General features: G+C 36.2%; 1 protein-coding gene across 1 annotated transcript in view; it reads left to right on the top strand.

The window, feature by feature from the left end:
- The window catches only part of LOC136034952 (AP-1 complex subunit gamma-1-like), a 78154-nt gene that overhangs the window by 42215 nt on the left and 19548 nt on the right, over positions 1-16391 (top strand). The window contains exons 8-11 of the mRNA XM_065716497.1: positions 831-1049; positions 2731-2904; positions 5968-6179; positions 14442-14667. Coding sequence (XP_065572569.1) covers positions 831-1049; positions 2731-2904; positions 5968-6179; positions 14442-14667 — 831 coding nt within the window. The remainder of the gene's footprint in view (positions 1-830; positions 1050-2730; positions 2905-5967; positions 6180-14441; positions 14668-16391) is intronic.

The following is a 16391-nucleotide window of genomic DNA, read 5'->3' as shown; positions in this document are numbered from 1 at the left end:
TGAGCAAGCTATTTAGCCAAAAAAAAATTAATATGCAAATTTCGTTTAATTCTTCATGTACGGTGAGCCAAAATCAAAACATGCATTAATTCAAAAACTTTCAGAAATTAAATAGAAGAAACAATTTTTTCAACTGAAAGTAAGGAGCAACATTAAAACTTAAAACGAATAGAAACTATTCCGTATGTGAAAGGGGTTGTCCTCTCCTTGACGCCTCGCTCTTTACGATAAAGTTTTTTATTGTTTTAAAAAGTAAAGTTGTGAGAAAGAGTCAAACTTTAGCATAAAGAGCGAGGCGTATACGGAATAATTTCTGTTCGTTTTAAGTTTTAATGTTGCTCCTTACTTTCAGTTGAAAAATCTTGTTTTTTTTATTTAATTACGTTTAGGATCATGAAGAATTTAGTCGTTGAAATGCTTACGAGTGGACTATTTGTTAATAAATCAGTCAGATATCAGAATCTATAAATTAAAAAAATTAATTTAATTCCTTATTTGTTAAATTTAATTTAATCATAAATAGTTTTAATTTAAATATATATATATATATATATATATATATATATATATATATATATATATATATATATATATATATATATATATATATATATATATATATATATATATATATATATATATATATATAATTAATTAGAAGTATAAAGTCAAATACCATTTTAATTGAATTGGATTAACCCAATTAAATAAAAGAATTTTTACTAGTTTTATAAATACTGTGCCTGGGATGTTTTTCTGTGATGTCCCATCTTCTCTCTTTTTTTTTATATATATATAGCCGTCTAAGTTAGTGTTTATTTTTCACACAGGATCCTGATGTGACGATTCGTCGAAGAGCTTTAGAATTGAGTTTCTTACTGATAAATCAGTCGAATATCAAAATCATGACCAAAGAGCTACTTTGTTTCTTGGAAACCGCTGATCCCGAATTCCAGTCCCAGTGCTCTTCTAATATGGTCTTGGCATTTGAAAAGTATGCTCCAACCCCTAGATGGCATTTTGAAGTTCTTCTAAAAGTCTTATTGGCTGTAAGTTACTGCCTTGTTTTGAATTCTAATAACTTTCAAACTTGTGTGTAGAAGCATTATATAGTGGCGCTGATTTCGGGATGAGGAGGAGAGGGAGGTAATTTCGACCTTCCTAGATTTAGAAAAATATACTTTTCGGGAAATGAATTTTATCGTTTTAAATCCCTTCCTCCTCTCTATGATTTGAGTAGCTTTGTCGACGTTTTTCCATAGCACCGAAGTTGCCGCTAACATCTGTTAGACATAGTTTAGCGATGTTGCCCAGTATTTTTCTTTATCTTCATTAACAGTTAATTAGTCAATTTATTTTAGTCAATTACTTATTTTTTATTAGTTAATTAACATTAACAGTTCGAAAATATCCTTGTCCCCTCCCTCTTTATGTTTTTGTAATTTGGTGCAAATAACACAATGGGCAAGGAAAGCCATAGAAATATCCAAAAATAAACACATTTTTATAAATTCTGGATGCAGTTAAACTGGAAGGAAATATAAAAAAGGGTAATGTTTTGCAAATTCCCCTTCTAAACTAGCATAGGTAACTTTTTAGTTTATCCCCTCTTGTGAACTATTTGCTATAACAATATAATTTTTTGCTTCATTACATTCAGAAAATTTTGACTTATTGGATTCTCAGAATCGTTTCCAGTTTAACCCCCATCCCCCCAATGCGTGATATAGCCCTAGACTTTGTATAAAAATTCGCCGATTCTGTTGTTTCATGTTATTTTTAGTTTCTAACTCACGTAGAAGAAAATAATTAATGCATTTTTGTTTTTATTTTTATAATTATCTCTTTTTTATACTTATATTCGTATTTTCATACTTATTTATAGTGTTTTTGTGCTTATTTCTCATCAAGAGCTGGTTAATGATATCTATCTGAAAAAGGAACTACAACAATAAAACCAGCGAAATCTGGTATAAAACATTGGTCAACGGTATGTATGGAAGGATTGGTTTCAGAGGCGGTGGGGGGAGGGGGAGTCACACCTGGTCCAAAAAATGCAGTATAGAAATTTGATTGTGCACGATCATATATTAAAATTTTGAGCCTCCTTCTGCCCCTTAGTCTCAAATCATGGGCGGCAAGATAAATAAGATTTTACTCTTGGTTATTGCTGCTGATGTATAATTTCGGCTATTAAATTTGCATTTTAACTGTAATTTATATCAAACAAGCATATATGAAGATGGGAGGGGGGTTTAAAAATTATTGTGCTAATTACGTGAAAAATGAAGAGAATAGTGGGACATCCTAGGGTTTTCCAAACCTGATCTTAACCATTGCCGGTTGTTTTTCAAGTTTTGGTTCAAAATCGAAAATGTAATGTTATTGTTTTTTTTTTTTTTTTGAAGCAAAACAAAGAGTGCAGTTTTGTAATTTTTGGTATCCGGGGAGAAAATTTCCAATCCTGATTTGGACGTCATTTCCACTCACATTTTCTCTAATTTATTATTAAAGAAAATAAGGTCTTGAATAACAACCTTTGCCTACGGGTCTCTCAATTAAAAAAAAAACCTTTAACCCGGTCTCATCCAGGGCACCCATGTGAGTCAGGCACTGTATCATCCACTCCTTTTCCTCCGTATACGGTCTTGCTGATTTAGTCATGGATGTCGTAATAGAGCTTAGAATATTTTTATTAATTAAGTTTTATCACGTGTTGTTTGTATTTAGGCTGGAAACTATGTACGAGACGATGTTATTGCTGGTGTGTTGCAGCTTGTTTCTGAAGCAGTGTCGCTACAGGGTTTTTGTGTTGGTCAACTTTGGAATGCAGTTAGATTAGAGACACCCAATGAAAGTGGCCTTGTATCAAAGCCAATCAGTGAAAAACAGCCTTTAGCTCAGGTAAGTTTGCCTTTGTTGATTTTAAAATGCCTTCAGTATTTGAACTGTTAGGCCCGATAGGATTGTGCTTGATATCAGAGCTGGGAGGGGGGCGGAGGTTTTGCGCTGACTTGTATAGATAATTTATGAATGTGTAGTTTCACTCTTTAACAGCAAAGACATGGATCGTACATGTCAAAATTGTTTGTAGGATGTTTTTTGAATTGTTTTAGTTACCAAAATTTACGCCGAGAGAGAACTCAACTACTTATCTCTGCTTTCAGCTTTCGCTGTTAGTTCAAATATCAGGTTTATTTTTGTTGAAGGAAGTAGAGAGAGGGGCTGTTTAGCTACAGAAACAGTCAAAATCCTGTCTGTGGTAAAAATGTGATCTAATTGTCAAATTTTTGTAAAGGAATGAAAATTTGATTTTGTAAAGGCATTTTATTTTTGTAAAGACATGCCTATACAAAATAAAATTTTACCTAGTCTCTAAAAAGACTTTGAAAACCCTCAAACATAACATCAAATTGAAGAAAACCATTGAAGACGTTTGATCAGTGGTGGGCAGTCCCCCGTCTTGAAAACCAAGGGAAATCGCATATTATTATTGGTGGCACTGCTATGTCTCTGTTTTTGTTTCCTTTTTTTTCTCCTTTGCTCTAGTAGGCTATTGGAAAGTCGTAGAGCTGTAAATGAATGCTCATATGAAAACTAATGGAAACTCATTGATGAAAGCTAATGATTGTATTCAGGTGCTTTTGCAAATTGCATTTTTGTATGGGTGGCACTGCTGTGTCTCTGCTTGATTTTATTTCCTTTTTTTCTCCTTTGCGCTACCAGGCTATTGGAAAGTCGTAGAGCTGTAAATGAATGCTCATATGAAAACTAATGGAAACTCATTGATGAAAGCTAATGATGCTTTCAGGTGCTTTTGCAAATTAGTGCTGTCTTGGTGAAGTACCGCTTTGTGCTACAATCATAGACTCCGTGAACCTACACACATGCAATATCGGTCGGTACTTTTAGTTTGCTGAAGGCGTGAAACAATATCCTTGCTTGGATACGGTAGTGTGGCTTTGAAAGTCCTGCTCAAAGAGTAAAAGAAATTCGTGTGAGCGGCATTTCGAGTTTGTGCCCTAGAAAAGAACTGCTAGCCCCATTTATGATTATCCAGTATTATCGTAACTTTAATAAAGCTAAATAAGAAATAATTTCATTTTTGGTCCTGTGGTGGTGTAATGGGTTTAATCTCAGTTTGGTGATACAGGACCCAGAGTTTGAACTTAGCTGTACTAACACACTACAGGGCTGACATAAGGACCTTAGAAATCAGAAGCGTCGTTAATCAATTACAGCTTCATTTTCTTTTATCCTTTTCTGATTTTACTTTAGATAAAGCAGAAGATAAAGCTCTAGATAAAGCAGAAGCTCTTTTTAGTCAAAAGGCATCAATAAGTATATTTTTGTACATTCGTTAAAATTTAGCTATTGTCCTCCAGACTAGCATAGCCACATTTATCTTATAATACACTAATGGTGTAACATTAAATAAATATGTCTGCCCTTAGAAAGCTCCAAGTTCAACCCAAAGAAGCTCAGACATTTAATAAAATCAAAAAAATAGCTGATTAGATTTCAGTTCAGTTTGCTTTTTTTTTCTAATTCTGCGGGGTAGCGCTATGCTGTCAATGTATCAGTGGTACATTTCGCTTTCAATTCTAGTTCTGTCATGAAACATTACATGGCATATTGTGTCACGGCGCCTTGTTTTTTTTTTTTTTTTTTTCTTCTTCTTCTTTTTTTCAACTTATTTGGTGTGAATAAGTTTCCACCTTGTTCTGGTGTGACCTTATTAGCAGATTATACTTATTAATTTGTTGAAAAAAATATACTTACTAGTAGTACTTATCAGTATATACTTATTAATAGGTTAAAAAAAATACTTACTTATTAGTACTTATTATTAGTACTTATTAGTACTTATTATTAGTACTTATTAGTATATACTTATTAGTAGGTTAAAAAAAAGTCGAGATGTTGTTTCCTGTTTGGAAATGCATTGTCTAGCTCAAAACATTTAATTTTGCTTTCTGTAGACAACAAGGGAGGAGGCTCTGTTCTAAGACCACAAATTAAACCTTTTGTTTAATTTGCGACCATACTTTCGCTTATATTTTTCTTGCTAGAATCTTATTAGCGATATATACATATATATTCGAAAAATAACAGTTGCAATAATATTTTTGTTAATTTACCCAGAGTTCAGGAATTTATGGGTCAGATAACCCCTAAATGCAATTAACGCTAAGTCCCTCTTAAACTATCCATGATAAGAGGATGTGAGTCAGGGTGAAATAGGTGCATATTGAAGTCTCCAATCACCCTGCCGTGATTGATCCCTGTTGACTTGGACACTTTTCATATTATACCAGGGGGAGGGGGGGGTCAGAACATGCATTTGCTTCTTCCTGGATGACCAGGAGTTTACCAAACAGTGAAAACTGTGGACGAAAATACTCGTATAGTAATATTCGTGTATATATTAATGTTTTTTCTAAACCATTTTAAGCAATTGAATAGTTCCAGTGTTGGATGAAAGTTCTCGAATTTAGTTCAGTATAAAGAAACCAAGCGAAATTCATGCTTTTGTTTTGATGGGTTTTATTAAAAATAAAATTATATTATTACAATTTAAAAACAAAATATCGAAATGTTATCTTAAAAATTACTACTGAAATTTTACTTTGGCTGAAATTTTACCGCAGTTTTTTGTATTTCAAGTGAAGTAATTTACAGATTGTATTTAATTATCAAGTACAAAGTAACTTTCGACTTTTTTATATAAATATAATTTATATATCATATTTATAAATATATATTATATATATATATATATATATATATATATATATATATATATATATATATATATATATATATATATATATATATATATATATATATATATATATATATATATATATATATATATATATATATATATATATATATATTATAGACATATGTTATATTATATGATACTAAATGTAAAATAGCTACAATAATAGAATTGAATTTCAGGTTGCAATGTGGTGCATAGGAGAATACGGAGAGTTCCTTTTAGCTGGGAAAACTGTTTGTGATGAAGAAGATGAAGTAATAGTTGCAACCGAATCAGATATCTTGCAGTTTTTGGAATCCATTTTAACATCCAACCAATCAAGCTTAGTCACTAAGGAATATGCCATTATGGCATTAGGAAAACTTTCCACAAAGTTTACTAGTGGTCTTGAGTGAGTTGAATTTGTATTTTATTTAAGACAACTGTAGTTGAAATGAAAAACATGCACTTGTCGGGATGATAAGGATGTACTGAGGCTGATAACTCTTTTGGAGGCCTGTTTTTGAAAGCCCTGCTGAGAGATAAGGGGAGATAGGATATTTATTTCAAAAAATGTCTATCACAAGCCCCAAAAGGCCGAATTCGCATCTCGGAGTCAAAAAACCAAAAAAAAATAAATAAATAAATAAAGCCAACAACTAAAAACAATGCCAAAAACAACATCATCAGAAAGACAAAACCATTCAGTCAAAAATATTAAAATGAAAAATGTCAGAAAGCTAAAAGGGTAAGAACTAAAAAAAAAGCTAAAAAGGACTGAAATAAGATATTCGTTAAAAAGATTTAAAAGATGACAAATAAAAGGGGGGGGGGGAGAATCAAACGAACAAAAAACTGGGGTATCACCAGTACCAAAAAAAGAAAGAGGAAAACTAGCGGTTTATTATAACAGTAATGAAGGGAACAAGGTGTTTTTTTCATACCTGGAGGTAAAGCAAGGGATAGGGAACAAGATTGGAACGGGTTCAGAAACAGTACATGGCAGGCGATGTCTAGGCGGGGAGTGTCTTTTTGGGAAATGTTTTCCATGCGAAGGTTTATTATTGCATTTTTTGCAAAGAGGCACAACGTTCCTCTCCTGTGCTCAACAGTTTCTAGCTTGGCCTCTTATAGAAAAAGCGAGTATGGTACCTTAGCTTCTTTAAAAAGTGTTCTCAGGGTTCTTTTTTGAATAGCTTTGATTTTTTCTGATTCACAGCGGGAGATGCCAGGATGCCAAACTGGACAAACATTTTCAAGATGCGGGCGTACAAAGGAAGTGTAGATCCTTAAAGAATGGGATGGGGGACGTTAAATTTATTCAAAAGCATAGGAAGAACCATGGACGCATTGGCTCTATGGACAATATCTTTAAAGTGGATATCCCACTTTAAATTAAAGGAAATTGTAGCCCGAATTAATTTAAAGGAAGATACAGAAATATCCGGAGGGATAGGGGTGAAGTTTTAAGGAAACATGTTGGCATTACAATAAATTTAGAGGGGTTTACTCTCATGTCTAAGTTTGCAGCGTCACCTGCAGTATCATTTGTGATACTCATAAGGTTGCTTACTAAGTTTCGTAGCAGGTTTCAACAACCGTTAGGTCATCCACAAATTTCCATCTGTATGGAAATTCCTTAGCGAGGCTATTTATCATTACAGATAAAGGAGGGGACCTAGGAGACTACCTTGGTGTACTCCATTGTGGACAGGGAGGGGACTAGAAAAATGAGTCTGCTATTTGAGTACTTGTGATCTATTTGATAAAAAGGAGTTAACCAATTTCCCCAGTAAAGAACCAATGCTGAAATCAGTTACAAGTTTCTCAACTAAAATGTTGTGGTTAACAAGGTCAAATGATTTTTGAAGGTCAATGGAATTTAAATTTAGCCAGCAATTATCCTGAAAGCACCTTGAGGCTTTTGGCGTTAGTGATTAAAAATTTTGGAAAGCAGATCCCAAAAAGAGCCCAAAATTTGTTTTGTCCAATGTGCTTAAAGCTTCACTTTATATACATTGGACCAAGGAAATTTCAATAAGGGCGAAATATCTAGAAAGAAAAGTTCTGTCGTATAAAGCTGTGAGGCAGAGAAATTAGGGATTTTATTTTATTACTTAGCAACAGCTGAATTTCTCTTTTCAAAAGAAAAACAAGACTCCTTTTGTACAAAACTGTCTATCTCTATTTCTACCGACCTCGGTATTAAAATCTCCTAGTAAAAATACCATATTTCTACCTGGGACCCTGTCTATTTGCTACTGTAATTGTAAGTAAAATTCGTCTGAGTCGCTAGTATCTCCGTCAGTCGGTTCAGCAGGGGATATACTACTGCGGTAAATATTGGCTCTTTCAGGAGCATTTCCCAGTGCTCCGGCTTTAAAGCAAAGTTTTCGTCATCGAATTGAAGTTTTCTGTCAATAAAAGGGCAAAGATATATCGTTAAATTAAAATAAGCGACTGGGGAAACGTGATTGTCGATAAGTTTCAGTAATCCTCGGGGTGGGTTTTGAATATGGGCTGTGGGATGGAGTTGATAATTTTAGGGTGGACTATTTACTACAGGATAATTTTTGCACGTAGAAACTCTCAAACTAAAGTCACATTGGTAGGGTACCCACGGGGAATAAAGTAGAAGGGATTGGGGAAAGGTTTTCTAGTGATACGGAAAGAAGTCAAATTGGGTATGGTCTTTATAGGGGGATAGTAAGGCAAGTAGATGCTGGGAAAGGGAAGTAGGGTGGAGGATGTCTGAGAGGGGAGGGGTCAGGTTTATTTTGGCCAATGGCGGATGGAGGCAAGAGCCAGTTTTCAAATTCTTGGACATACGGAGAGGATCTAACTCTATGGGATGTAGGTTTTCGGGAGGGATGTGAGTAAGGGGAGGTTTGGGGATAGTCCGAATTGTGTAACGTGATCTGAGGGGCTGGGTCGATTGGACACGCGTAAGTACCTGGGACGGAGGAAATTTTCAAGGGATAGATTTCTGAAGATGCTGCTCTACATTGGGTATGCAGGGGGATGAGACAGGAAGTCGATTGGAACATAACCAAGGGAGGAGGGGTCATGAATGCTGTCAGTGTCGCCCTAAAAAAGGTAGGATTTTAAACCTACCATATGGCACTGGTTGATACATGAGCAAAACAATACGATTTGTCAATACAAGGTAAAACTGGACAAAGGTGAACATGATCAAGACTGCACTTATCGGACATACAAATACCTAAAATAAAATTACGACAAATATGTAAAAACTTGCACTTCTTACGAAACTTACAGAGACCGTGATTAAAATGGCTACATATCACATATTTTTCCCCGCTTATTCTTGCGTTTCCTTTCTTTTCTTTTTTCACAAGTTTCTCAAAAACAATTAGTATATCATCATCTGCTTACGATTTAGCATTGACCTTGTAAGACCTTAAAATAACATTGTCATTATCACCTTTTATTGTCGACATACAACCGGAAGTCATTAAGCTACTTGTGTATTCGGTAGCTTGATCCGTTCCCATAGCAATAGAAGATATGTCGGTGGGATTAATCCGTTCAAAGATAATTGATTCAGCTTCAACATTTTTTTTTCTTGACGGTTCCGGTCAGTGGCATTGCTAATAACCTGTTTGACAATAGTTTGACACACTGCACTTGACCTCTCAGATGAAGTTGGAAAGGACAGATTAGCATTTTCTGATTTTCCTTGAAGGAAGAGGAAATATCGGAGATATTGAAGATACCCAGTTGGGGAGGAATATGATTGTTTTGTATTGCGAATAGGCGGTCAGAAATAATGTTCGAAATGTACCGTAATGTCTCTTCTAGTCTGTCTTTTAATTTTGAAAGCCACAACGCAGGCTTTTGTTTAAGAACTTCCAGATTAGTAGAGTAGATTTCTGTCTAGCAAGAAAAATCTTTAACACAGGGATTTGAATAACGCTATATTATCACTGGCAAAACGTAAAAATGGTTTGGTCTGAACAGATACCTCACGTGAGCAGGTGTTTATTTTTCTTTGGTGGTGTCGCGAGTAGAGGATGGATTGACGGTAAACACCGTAGTGCCCTCAGGGATAAGAAACTTCACGAGGGGGGGGGGGGGTCACTTCATGCTGATTAGGGATAGCTGGAATCGACTTCCGTGAAAGGAGGGGCAACAGGGATTTAAGTTCCTTATATATATACATATATATATATATATATATATATATATATATATATATATATATATATATATATATATATATATATATATATATATATATATATATATATATATATATATATATATATATATATATATATATATATATATATATATATATATATATATATATATATAGCATCCTGGCTATTGAATTTGGAGAACGAGGGGTGCGAGGTGAAGGTAAAACAGGATAAGAAACTTCACGAGGGGGGGTCACTTCATGCTGATTAGGGATAGCTGGAATCGACTTCTGTGAAAGGAGGGGCAACAGGGATTTAAGTTCCTTTAGGATATATATATATATATATATATATATATATATATATATATATATATATATATATATATAAGCATCCTGGCTATTGAATTTGGAGAACGAGGGGTGCGAGGTGAAGGTAAAACAGGTGAGTTTAAAGAATTTACCTGTATGGTTGAAATTTTCTTAGAGGAGCAGTCAGGATAACACCAGCTCTCACTCCAATTAGCTGTAACAATTTTGGCACACTTTTCTGCTCCTGCATGGAATGAGCAATTGCACCCTCCACATTTCACAGAGTTCGAAAAGACTCTCAGCCTACATTTGGTGCCAACAATTCTTTGTCTAACCATCTTTTTTAAGAGGTTAACGGCCAGAAAGAAAAACTTGGTTCACTGGGTAACAACCAAGATGCTCATAGGTTGGCTCACAGATGCTCCATGCCATGAATAGGAGAGTATTGAGAGTTTTCTTGAGCTGGAAAAACTGTTTTGATGAAGAAGATGAATTGATTGTTGCAACTGAATCAGATACATCTTCCAATTTCTGGAATCCATATTAACGTCCAAGCAATCAAGCTTAGTCACTAAGGAATATGCCATTATAGCCTTAGGAAAATTTTCCACTAAGTTTACTAGTGGTTTTTAGTGAATAGAGAGTTTATTTCCTTTAAGGGAACTGTAGCTGAGATGAAAAGCTCAGTACTTTATAACTCTGGTATTGAGGGAGGTATGGAGGCTGATTTCTCTGCTGATGACCTGTTTTGAAAGCCCTGTCGAAATTGCCATGTTATGAATAGAAGAGTATGGAGAGTTTTCTTCAGCTGGAAAAATTGTGATGAAGAAGATGAAGTGATTGTTCCAACTGAATCAGATATCTTGTAGTTTCTGGAACTGATAGGTAATAATAGATGAAAATTTAAGTTGAAACTAACAGCTCAGGACTCGCTCATTATAGTATTTGTGGTGGGAGGTATTAAAGTTTAGTACTCTGTTGTTAGCCTGTTTTTGGAAGCCCTGTTAAAAGCTGATTAACAGGGCATCAAGGAAACTTTCCATTAAATTTGTTTGTTGTTCTTGTGTGAGTATAAATTGTCCTTTTAAGGTAATTATTGCTGAAAGTTGTAAGTTGAAATTGACAGCTTTGTGCTTGTTGAGGTTTTACTCGTTGAAGACCTTGTGGTAGGACGTATTGAGGATTATGACTCTGTAGTCTGTCTGTATTTGGAAGCCCTGTTAAAAGCTCGCTATTATGGCATTAGAGGAACTTCCACTAAGTCTGCTGATGGTCTCGTGTGAGTTGAAAGTATCCTTCAAAGATAATTATTGTTGAAATTCGTTAGTTGAAACTGACAGCATAGTACTTGTCGAGGGTTGGCTCGTTGAAGAACTAATGATGGGAGATATTGAGGCTGATGGCTTTCTTTGGAAGCCCTGTTGAATTGTCCTTGTGTTACACAAGAGAATATGGAGAATTTCTTTTAGTTAAAAACGACCGTTTTTGATGAAGTGAGCTTCGCAACTGAATCAGGTGTGTTGTAATTTTAGAATATGTAGGTAACTGTAGCTGAAACTGGTGAGTTAAAACTAGCATCCCAGTACCTGGGTTGCATGTTACTGGCTTTACTAGCTTTTACTACGTGCTGCTATTACTAGCGGCAGTAGTATTAACATATTGCCTTTTGGTCAGTAGAAAATCCCTCTAATAAAGTCCTAAAAGTTTTAGCTTAATTCAATTAGCCACTGCTGTTACATTATTGATATGTCCTTTTGATAACCTGTATGCTCATATAATTCTTGAAATTTTCATCTCAGTGCTCTTAGCCTTACAAGTAGTTGCAATAGAAGTAGTAGTATTAGTAATAGTAAATGCAGCACTAGCAGTAATGTGCACTTTTTAGTGCACATTACTGCTAATGTGTGGTGACCTTTTGGTGACACGATTTTCCCCGTTAAAGCATTCTGGGAAAGTTCCAACTTAATAACCAAATCAATTCTTGAGATGCGCTATTTTGACATTGTGTATGCACACAGCGTCTTTTGATTTTATTCGAATTTCCCCTCAATACAGCAGGTGGAGTAGTGTGGTAGTAGTGTTGGTAGTTGTAGTAGCATTGGTAGCTTGCAAATATTGCCTTTTTCATCATATCCCTTATCATTTCCTGAACTTTTCAAATTAATATAATCGTTATTCTGGTGTTACACCCTTTATACAATCCGTAGACACATATCATGTTTTGATTTAGTTCAACACTCCCCTCAACATTCTCTTAAAGGCTCACCTGAATGCCCTTCGTCTTTTGGAAAGTAAAGTTCAAACATGCATACCTTTCTCAATAACATATACTATGTGTAAACAATGAACGAATTGCCTAACTTACAGCCCTTGTCCTAAGGACTGTGGGAAGGTTGAGATCTCCAGAGATATAATTACTGGACCTTTCAACAATGCTGAATAAAATAGCTCTCTTAAAATTTTGATCGGATGTGCTTGGGGAATGATAGCTTAGGGGGGCTGATTGTCCTCCATTCACTTTTGACTCTCAAAAAGGGCACAAAGACTTCCGACCTCCAGTCAAATGAGCTCGACCGATCCAAAGTTTATACGACCATCCGTTCCATAAAAACGTTATATGCACCGGGGCAGAACTTAAAACTCTTGCCCATGGGCTCTGGGGTTTTGTGTCCACCCTAAAGACATTGCTATATGATTTTTTGACAATTGGTAACCGAATGGCTTGCTTTCACATAATTTCAACTGAATTCGTTTCGGGAAAATAGGGTGTGCTGGACTGGAGCTAGTTGCTCTCCGTCATGTTTGACTCTTAAAAGGAAACTAGAACTATACATTTCCAATCAAATTTGCCTCTTTTAAAGTTCCACGATGACCTCTTCCATAAAAATCTTATATGCCCCTGGGGCATAACTTACAACCCTTACCCTCAGACTCTGGGGGATTCTTTCAATCCCGAAAGCATTGTTATATGATCTTTGGAGTATTTTTGAACAAATGGCTGTCTCAAAATTTTTATCGGATGTATTTGAAGAAAATACGACGTAGGGTGGCTGCCCCCGATCATTTTGACTCTTAAAAAGGGCACGAGAGCATATGGTCTCCAATCCAATGGGGCCACTCCGGAGTTTATACGACCATCCATTCAATAAATATCTTATATGTCCATTGGGCATAACATACAACCCTTGCGCTGAGGGTTGTGTGGGGGGGGACGTTTTCATCCTCAAAGGCATAATTTCTGGGCCTTTCAACTACGGTGGACAAAATAGCTATCCAGAATTTGTTAAGATGTGTTTTGGCAATTGATAAGCGTGGGGGTGGGTGTTAGCCCTCCAGTCTTTTTTACTATTAAAAAGGGCAATGACCCTTTAAATTTCTAATTGAATAAGCCCTATTTGAAGTTTCTACGACTACAAATGGCCATCCCAAAATTTCTATCAGATGCATTTCGGGAAAATACGAGGTGTTGGGGGGGGGAGGGTCATCCACCTTCCGATCACTTTGAATCTTAAAAAGGGCACTAGAACTTCTGATTACCAATCCAATGAGCCCTCTCCGAAATTCCTTCGACCACCCTTTCTATAGCCCCCAGGGCGTAACTTACAATCCTTGCCTTGAGGGATGTGGGCTGTCAGCCTCAAAGACAAAGTTTCCGGAGCTTTCATCTAGATTGAACAAAATGGCTATCTCAAAACTTTGATTGGATGTGTTTGGGGGAGTGGTGGGTGTGTGAGGGGGATTATGTTGTCCTCAAATAACTTACGACTATAAATTTCCAATCGAATGACCTTTTTTGAAGTTTCTACGACAACTGCTTCGATACGAAGTGCCCTGCTCTAAAACCAAAAAAAGTTAATAAATAAATAATTAAATTGTGCCCATATGGCTCTTTACTTAGGCAGCGCTATTGTGCTGCCTATGATGAAGGGTTTTGCTTTATTATGAAATTTGGCTACCCTCTCCAGAAAAAAAATACTTCCCAGCTGTGTCCATGCTTTGAGTGTGGGTTAGAAACACTGACTTTCTCTTTTTTTGTGATCTCGCTTGCACACCTTTCGCTGTTTTTCTCTTCTTTTGGTTCTTTTTTGGCTGTTACTTAAATTTACGGGGCTGAAAATTTCTTTTATATTTTTAGTTTTGTTATCTGAGTCGTTTAAATTGTATCTTTTTAATCCAACTCAATCTTTTTTTCTGCTATAGGCGGATTGAGAAGATTATGCGGCTTTTTTCTGTTAACTTGAATGTTGAACTGCAGCAACGTGGTCTGGAGTTTACTCAGTATGTGTCTAAACATTCAAATCTCAAGTCTGCAGTTTTTGAAAAGATGCCTGCTATGGAAACTAGCAAAGCTAATCGACTTGTGGCAAATGGTGAATTAAAACCAACTGAAACAGCTCTACCATCCGTTGAGCCGAAAAAAGAATCGGTAAGTATTGTATTTTTCTTTCTTTCTTAAATTTTGTATGCTTTTTTCTTCTTTTCTTTCTTTCATAATTTTTTTTTCTTTCTTCTTTTCTTTCTTATTTTCTTTCCTTCTCAAATTTTGTAGGTCGTATTTTCTTTCTTCTTTTCTTTCTTTCATAAATTTTGTATGTTGTTTTCTTTCTTCTTTTCTTTGTTTCTTAAATTTTGCATGTTATATCTTCTTTCTTATGTTCTTCCTTCCTTTCTTTCCTTCTATTTTCTTCCGTCATTTTGTATTGATTGTCCTATGTTCCTTTGTTATTCTTAACTGCGACTGTCTAAATGTAAATAGCGACGAAGACCACACTTCCTTTCCATAACAAAAAAAGAAACATACTTAGAAATAATAGCGAAGATTTTCTAAAAATACTTGACTTAATTGACTTAAGTCCCGTCCGTCCTTTGTGGCTGTATTGGGGCTTCTTCTCTTCTTAGCAAATGATGGATGTGGCGACGGTAGTTCGATCTATCTGGCGCTAGACGAAGTAGCTGGGGGAGGTTATTGGCCTGGAAGTTGTCGGTCCATCTCTTACGAGGTCGGCCTCTGGGGCGTGTGCCGTGGACCCGTCCTTCGAATGTGATTTTTGGGAGCTGGTTGGCCGACATTCGATGGATATGGCCAAGCCAGCGGAAATGCTGGTTTCTGACCCGGTCCATGATGGTGCGGGGACAACGGAGTAGTTTTCAGAGGTCTTCATTTGAGACTCGGTCGATGTAGGTGATCCCTGCAATGCGTCTAAGGCATTTAGTTTCAAATGCGGAGATTCTTCGCTCATCGTCAGCCTTTATTGACCAAGTTTCGCTTGAGTATAAAGCAATTGGGATTATGAGGGAGTTGAAGAGTCGCACCTTCAGAGAAGTTGACAGAGTCTTGTTTTTCCAGATTGGCAAGAGGTTCTTGAAGCTGGCGCCTGCCAGGCCAAGTCTTCGTTTGATCGATCTCGAGCAGGCGTTATCAGAATTTAGGAGGCTCCCTAGGTAGACGAAGGAGTCAACATTTTCTACTGGCTCTCCTTTTATTGTTAGCTGCACGTTTCTTAGAGTAGGGTCTCCAGACACCCGCATAACCTTGGTTTTGGCTGTGTTAACGACCATCCCAAAGGCATCGGTTGCCGACACCAGTTCGTCGGTGTCAGCTTGGAGTAGATGCTCTTGACTGTTGAATTTTTTTATGTCATCTGCGTATGCCAATTTATCGATAAGCTTTCCTCCAATTTCTGCACCGTCATCAGTCTCGGCAAATGATAGCGCTGCGTTGAGGAACAGGTTAAAGAGGTGGAGTGACAAGAGACAACCTTGAAGAACGCCCGCCGATCTCAGAAACCCTTCTATCCATCCCTCGGGCGTTTGGACTTGGCTGACGAAATGTGAATACATGTCTCTTATCAGGATTACTATGTTTTCAGGGACTTCACAGTGTAGCAGGATGTGTCATAATCCATCTCGCCATATCAAGTCAAAAGCCTGCTTAAAATCAATGAAGAGTAGTAGCAGCTCTTTCGCAAACTCGATATACTTCTCCATCATTTGCCGAGTGGAGAAAATGTGGTCTATGGTGGAGCGATTTTTTCGAAAGCCTGCTTGGTATTCCCCTAAGATATGGTTTGTCAGAGATTTCATACGGTCAAGGAGTATTTTTGTAAGAATCTTCGCCAGTTGGCTAGTTAAACTTATTGGTCTGTAGTT

The sequence above is a fragment of the Artemia franciscana genome, chromosome 13, assembly GCF_032884065.1.
Source record: "Artemia franciscana chromosome 13, ASM3288406v1, whole genome shotgun sequence".
In the NCBI taxonomy this organism is placed as follows: domain Eukaryota; kingdom Metazoa; phylum Arthropoda; class Branchiopoda; order Anostraca; family Artemiidae; genus Artemia; species Artemia franciscana.
This window is presented reverse-complemented; position numbering and strand designations above follow the sequence as displayed.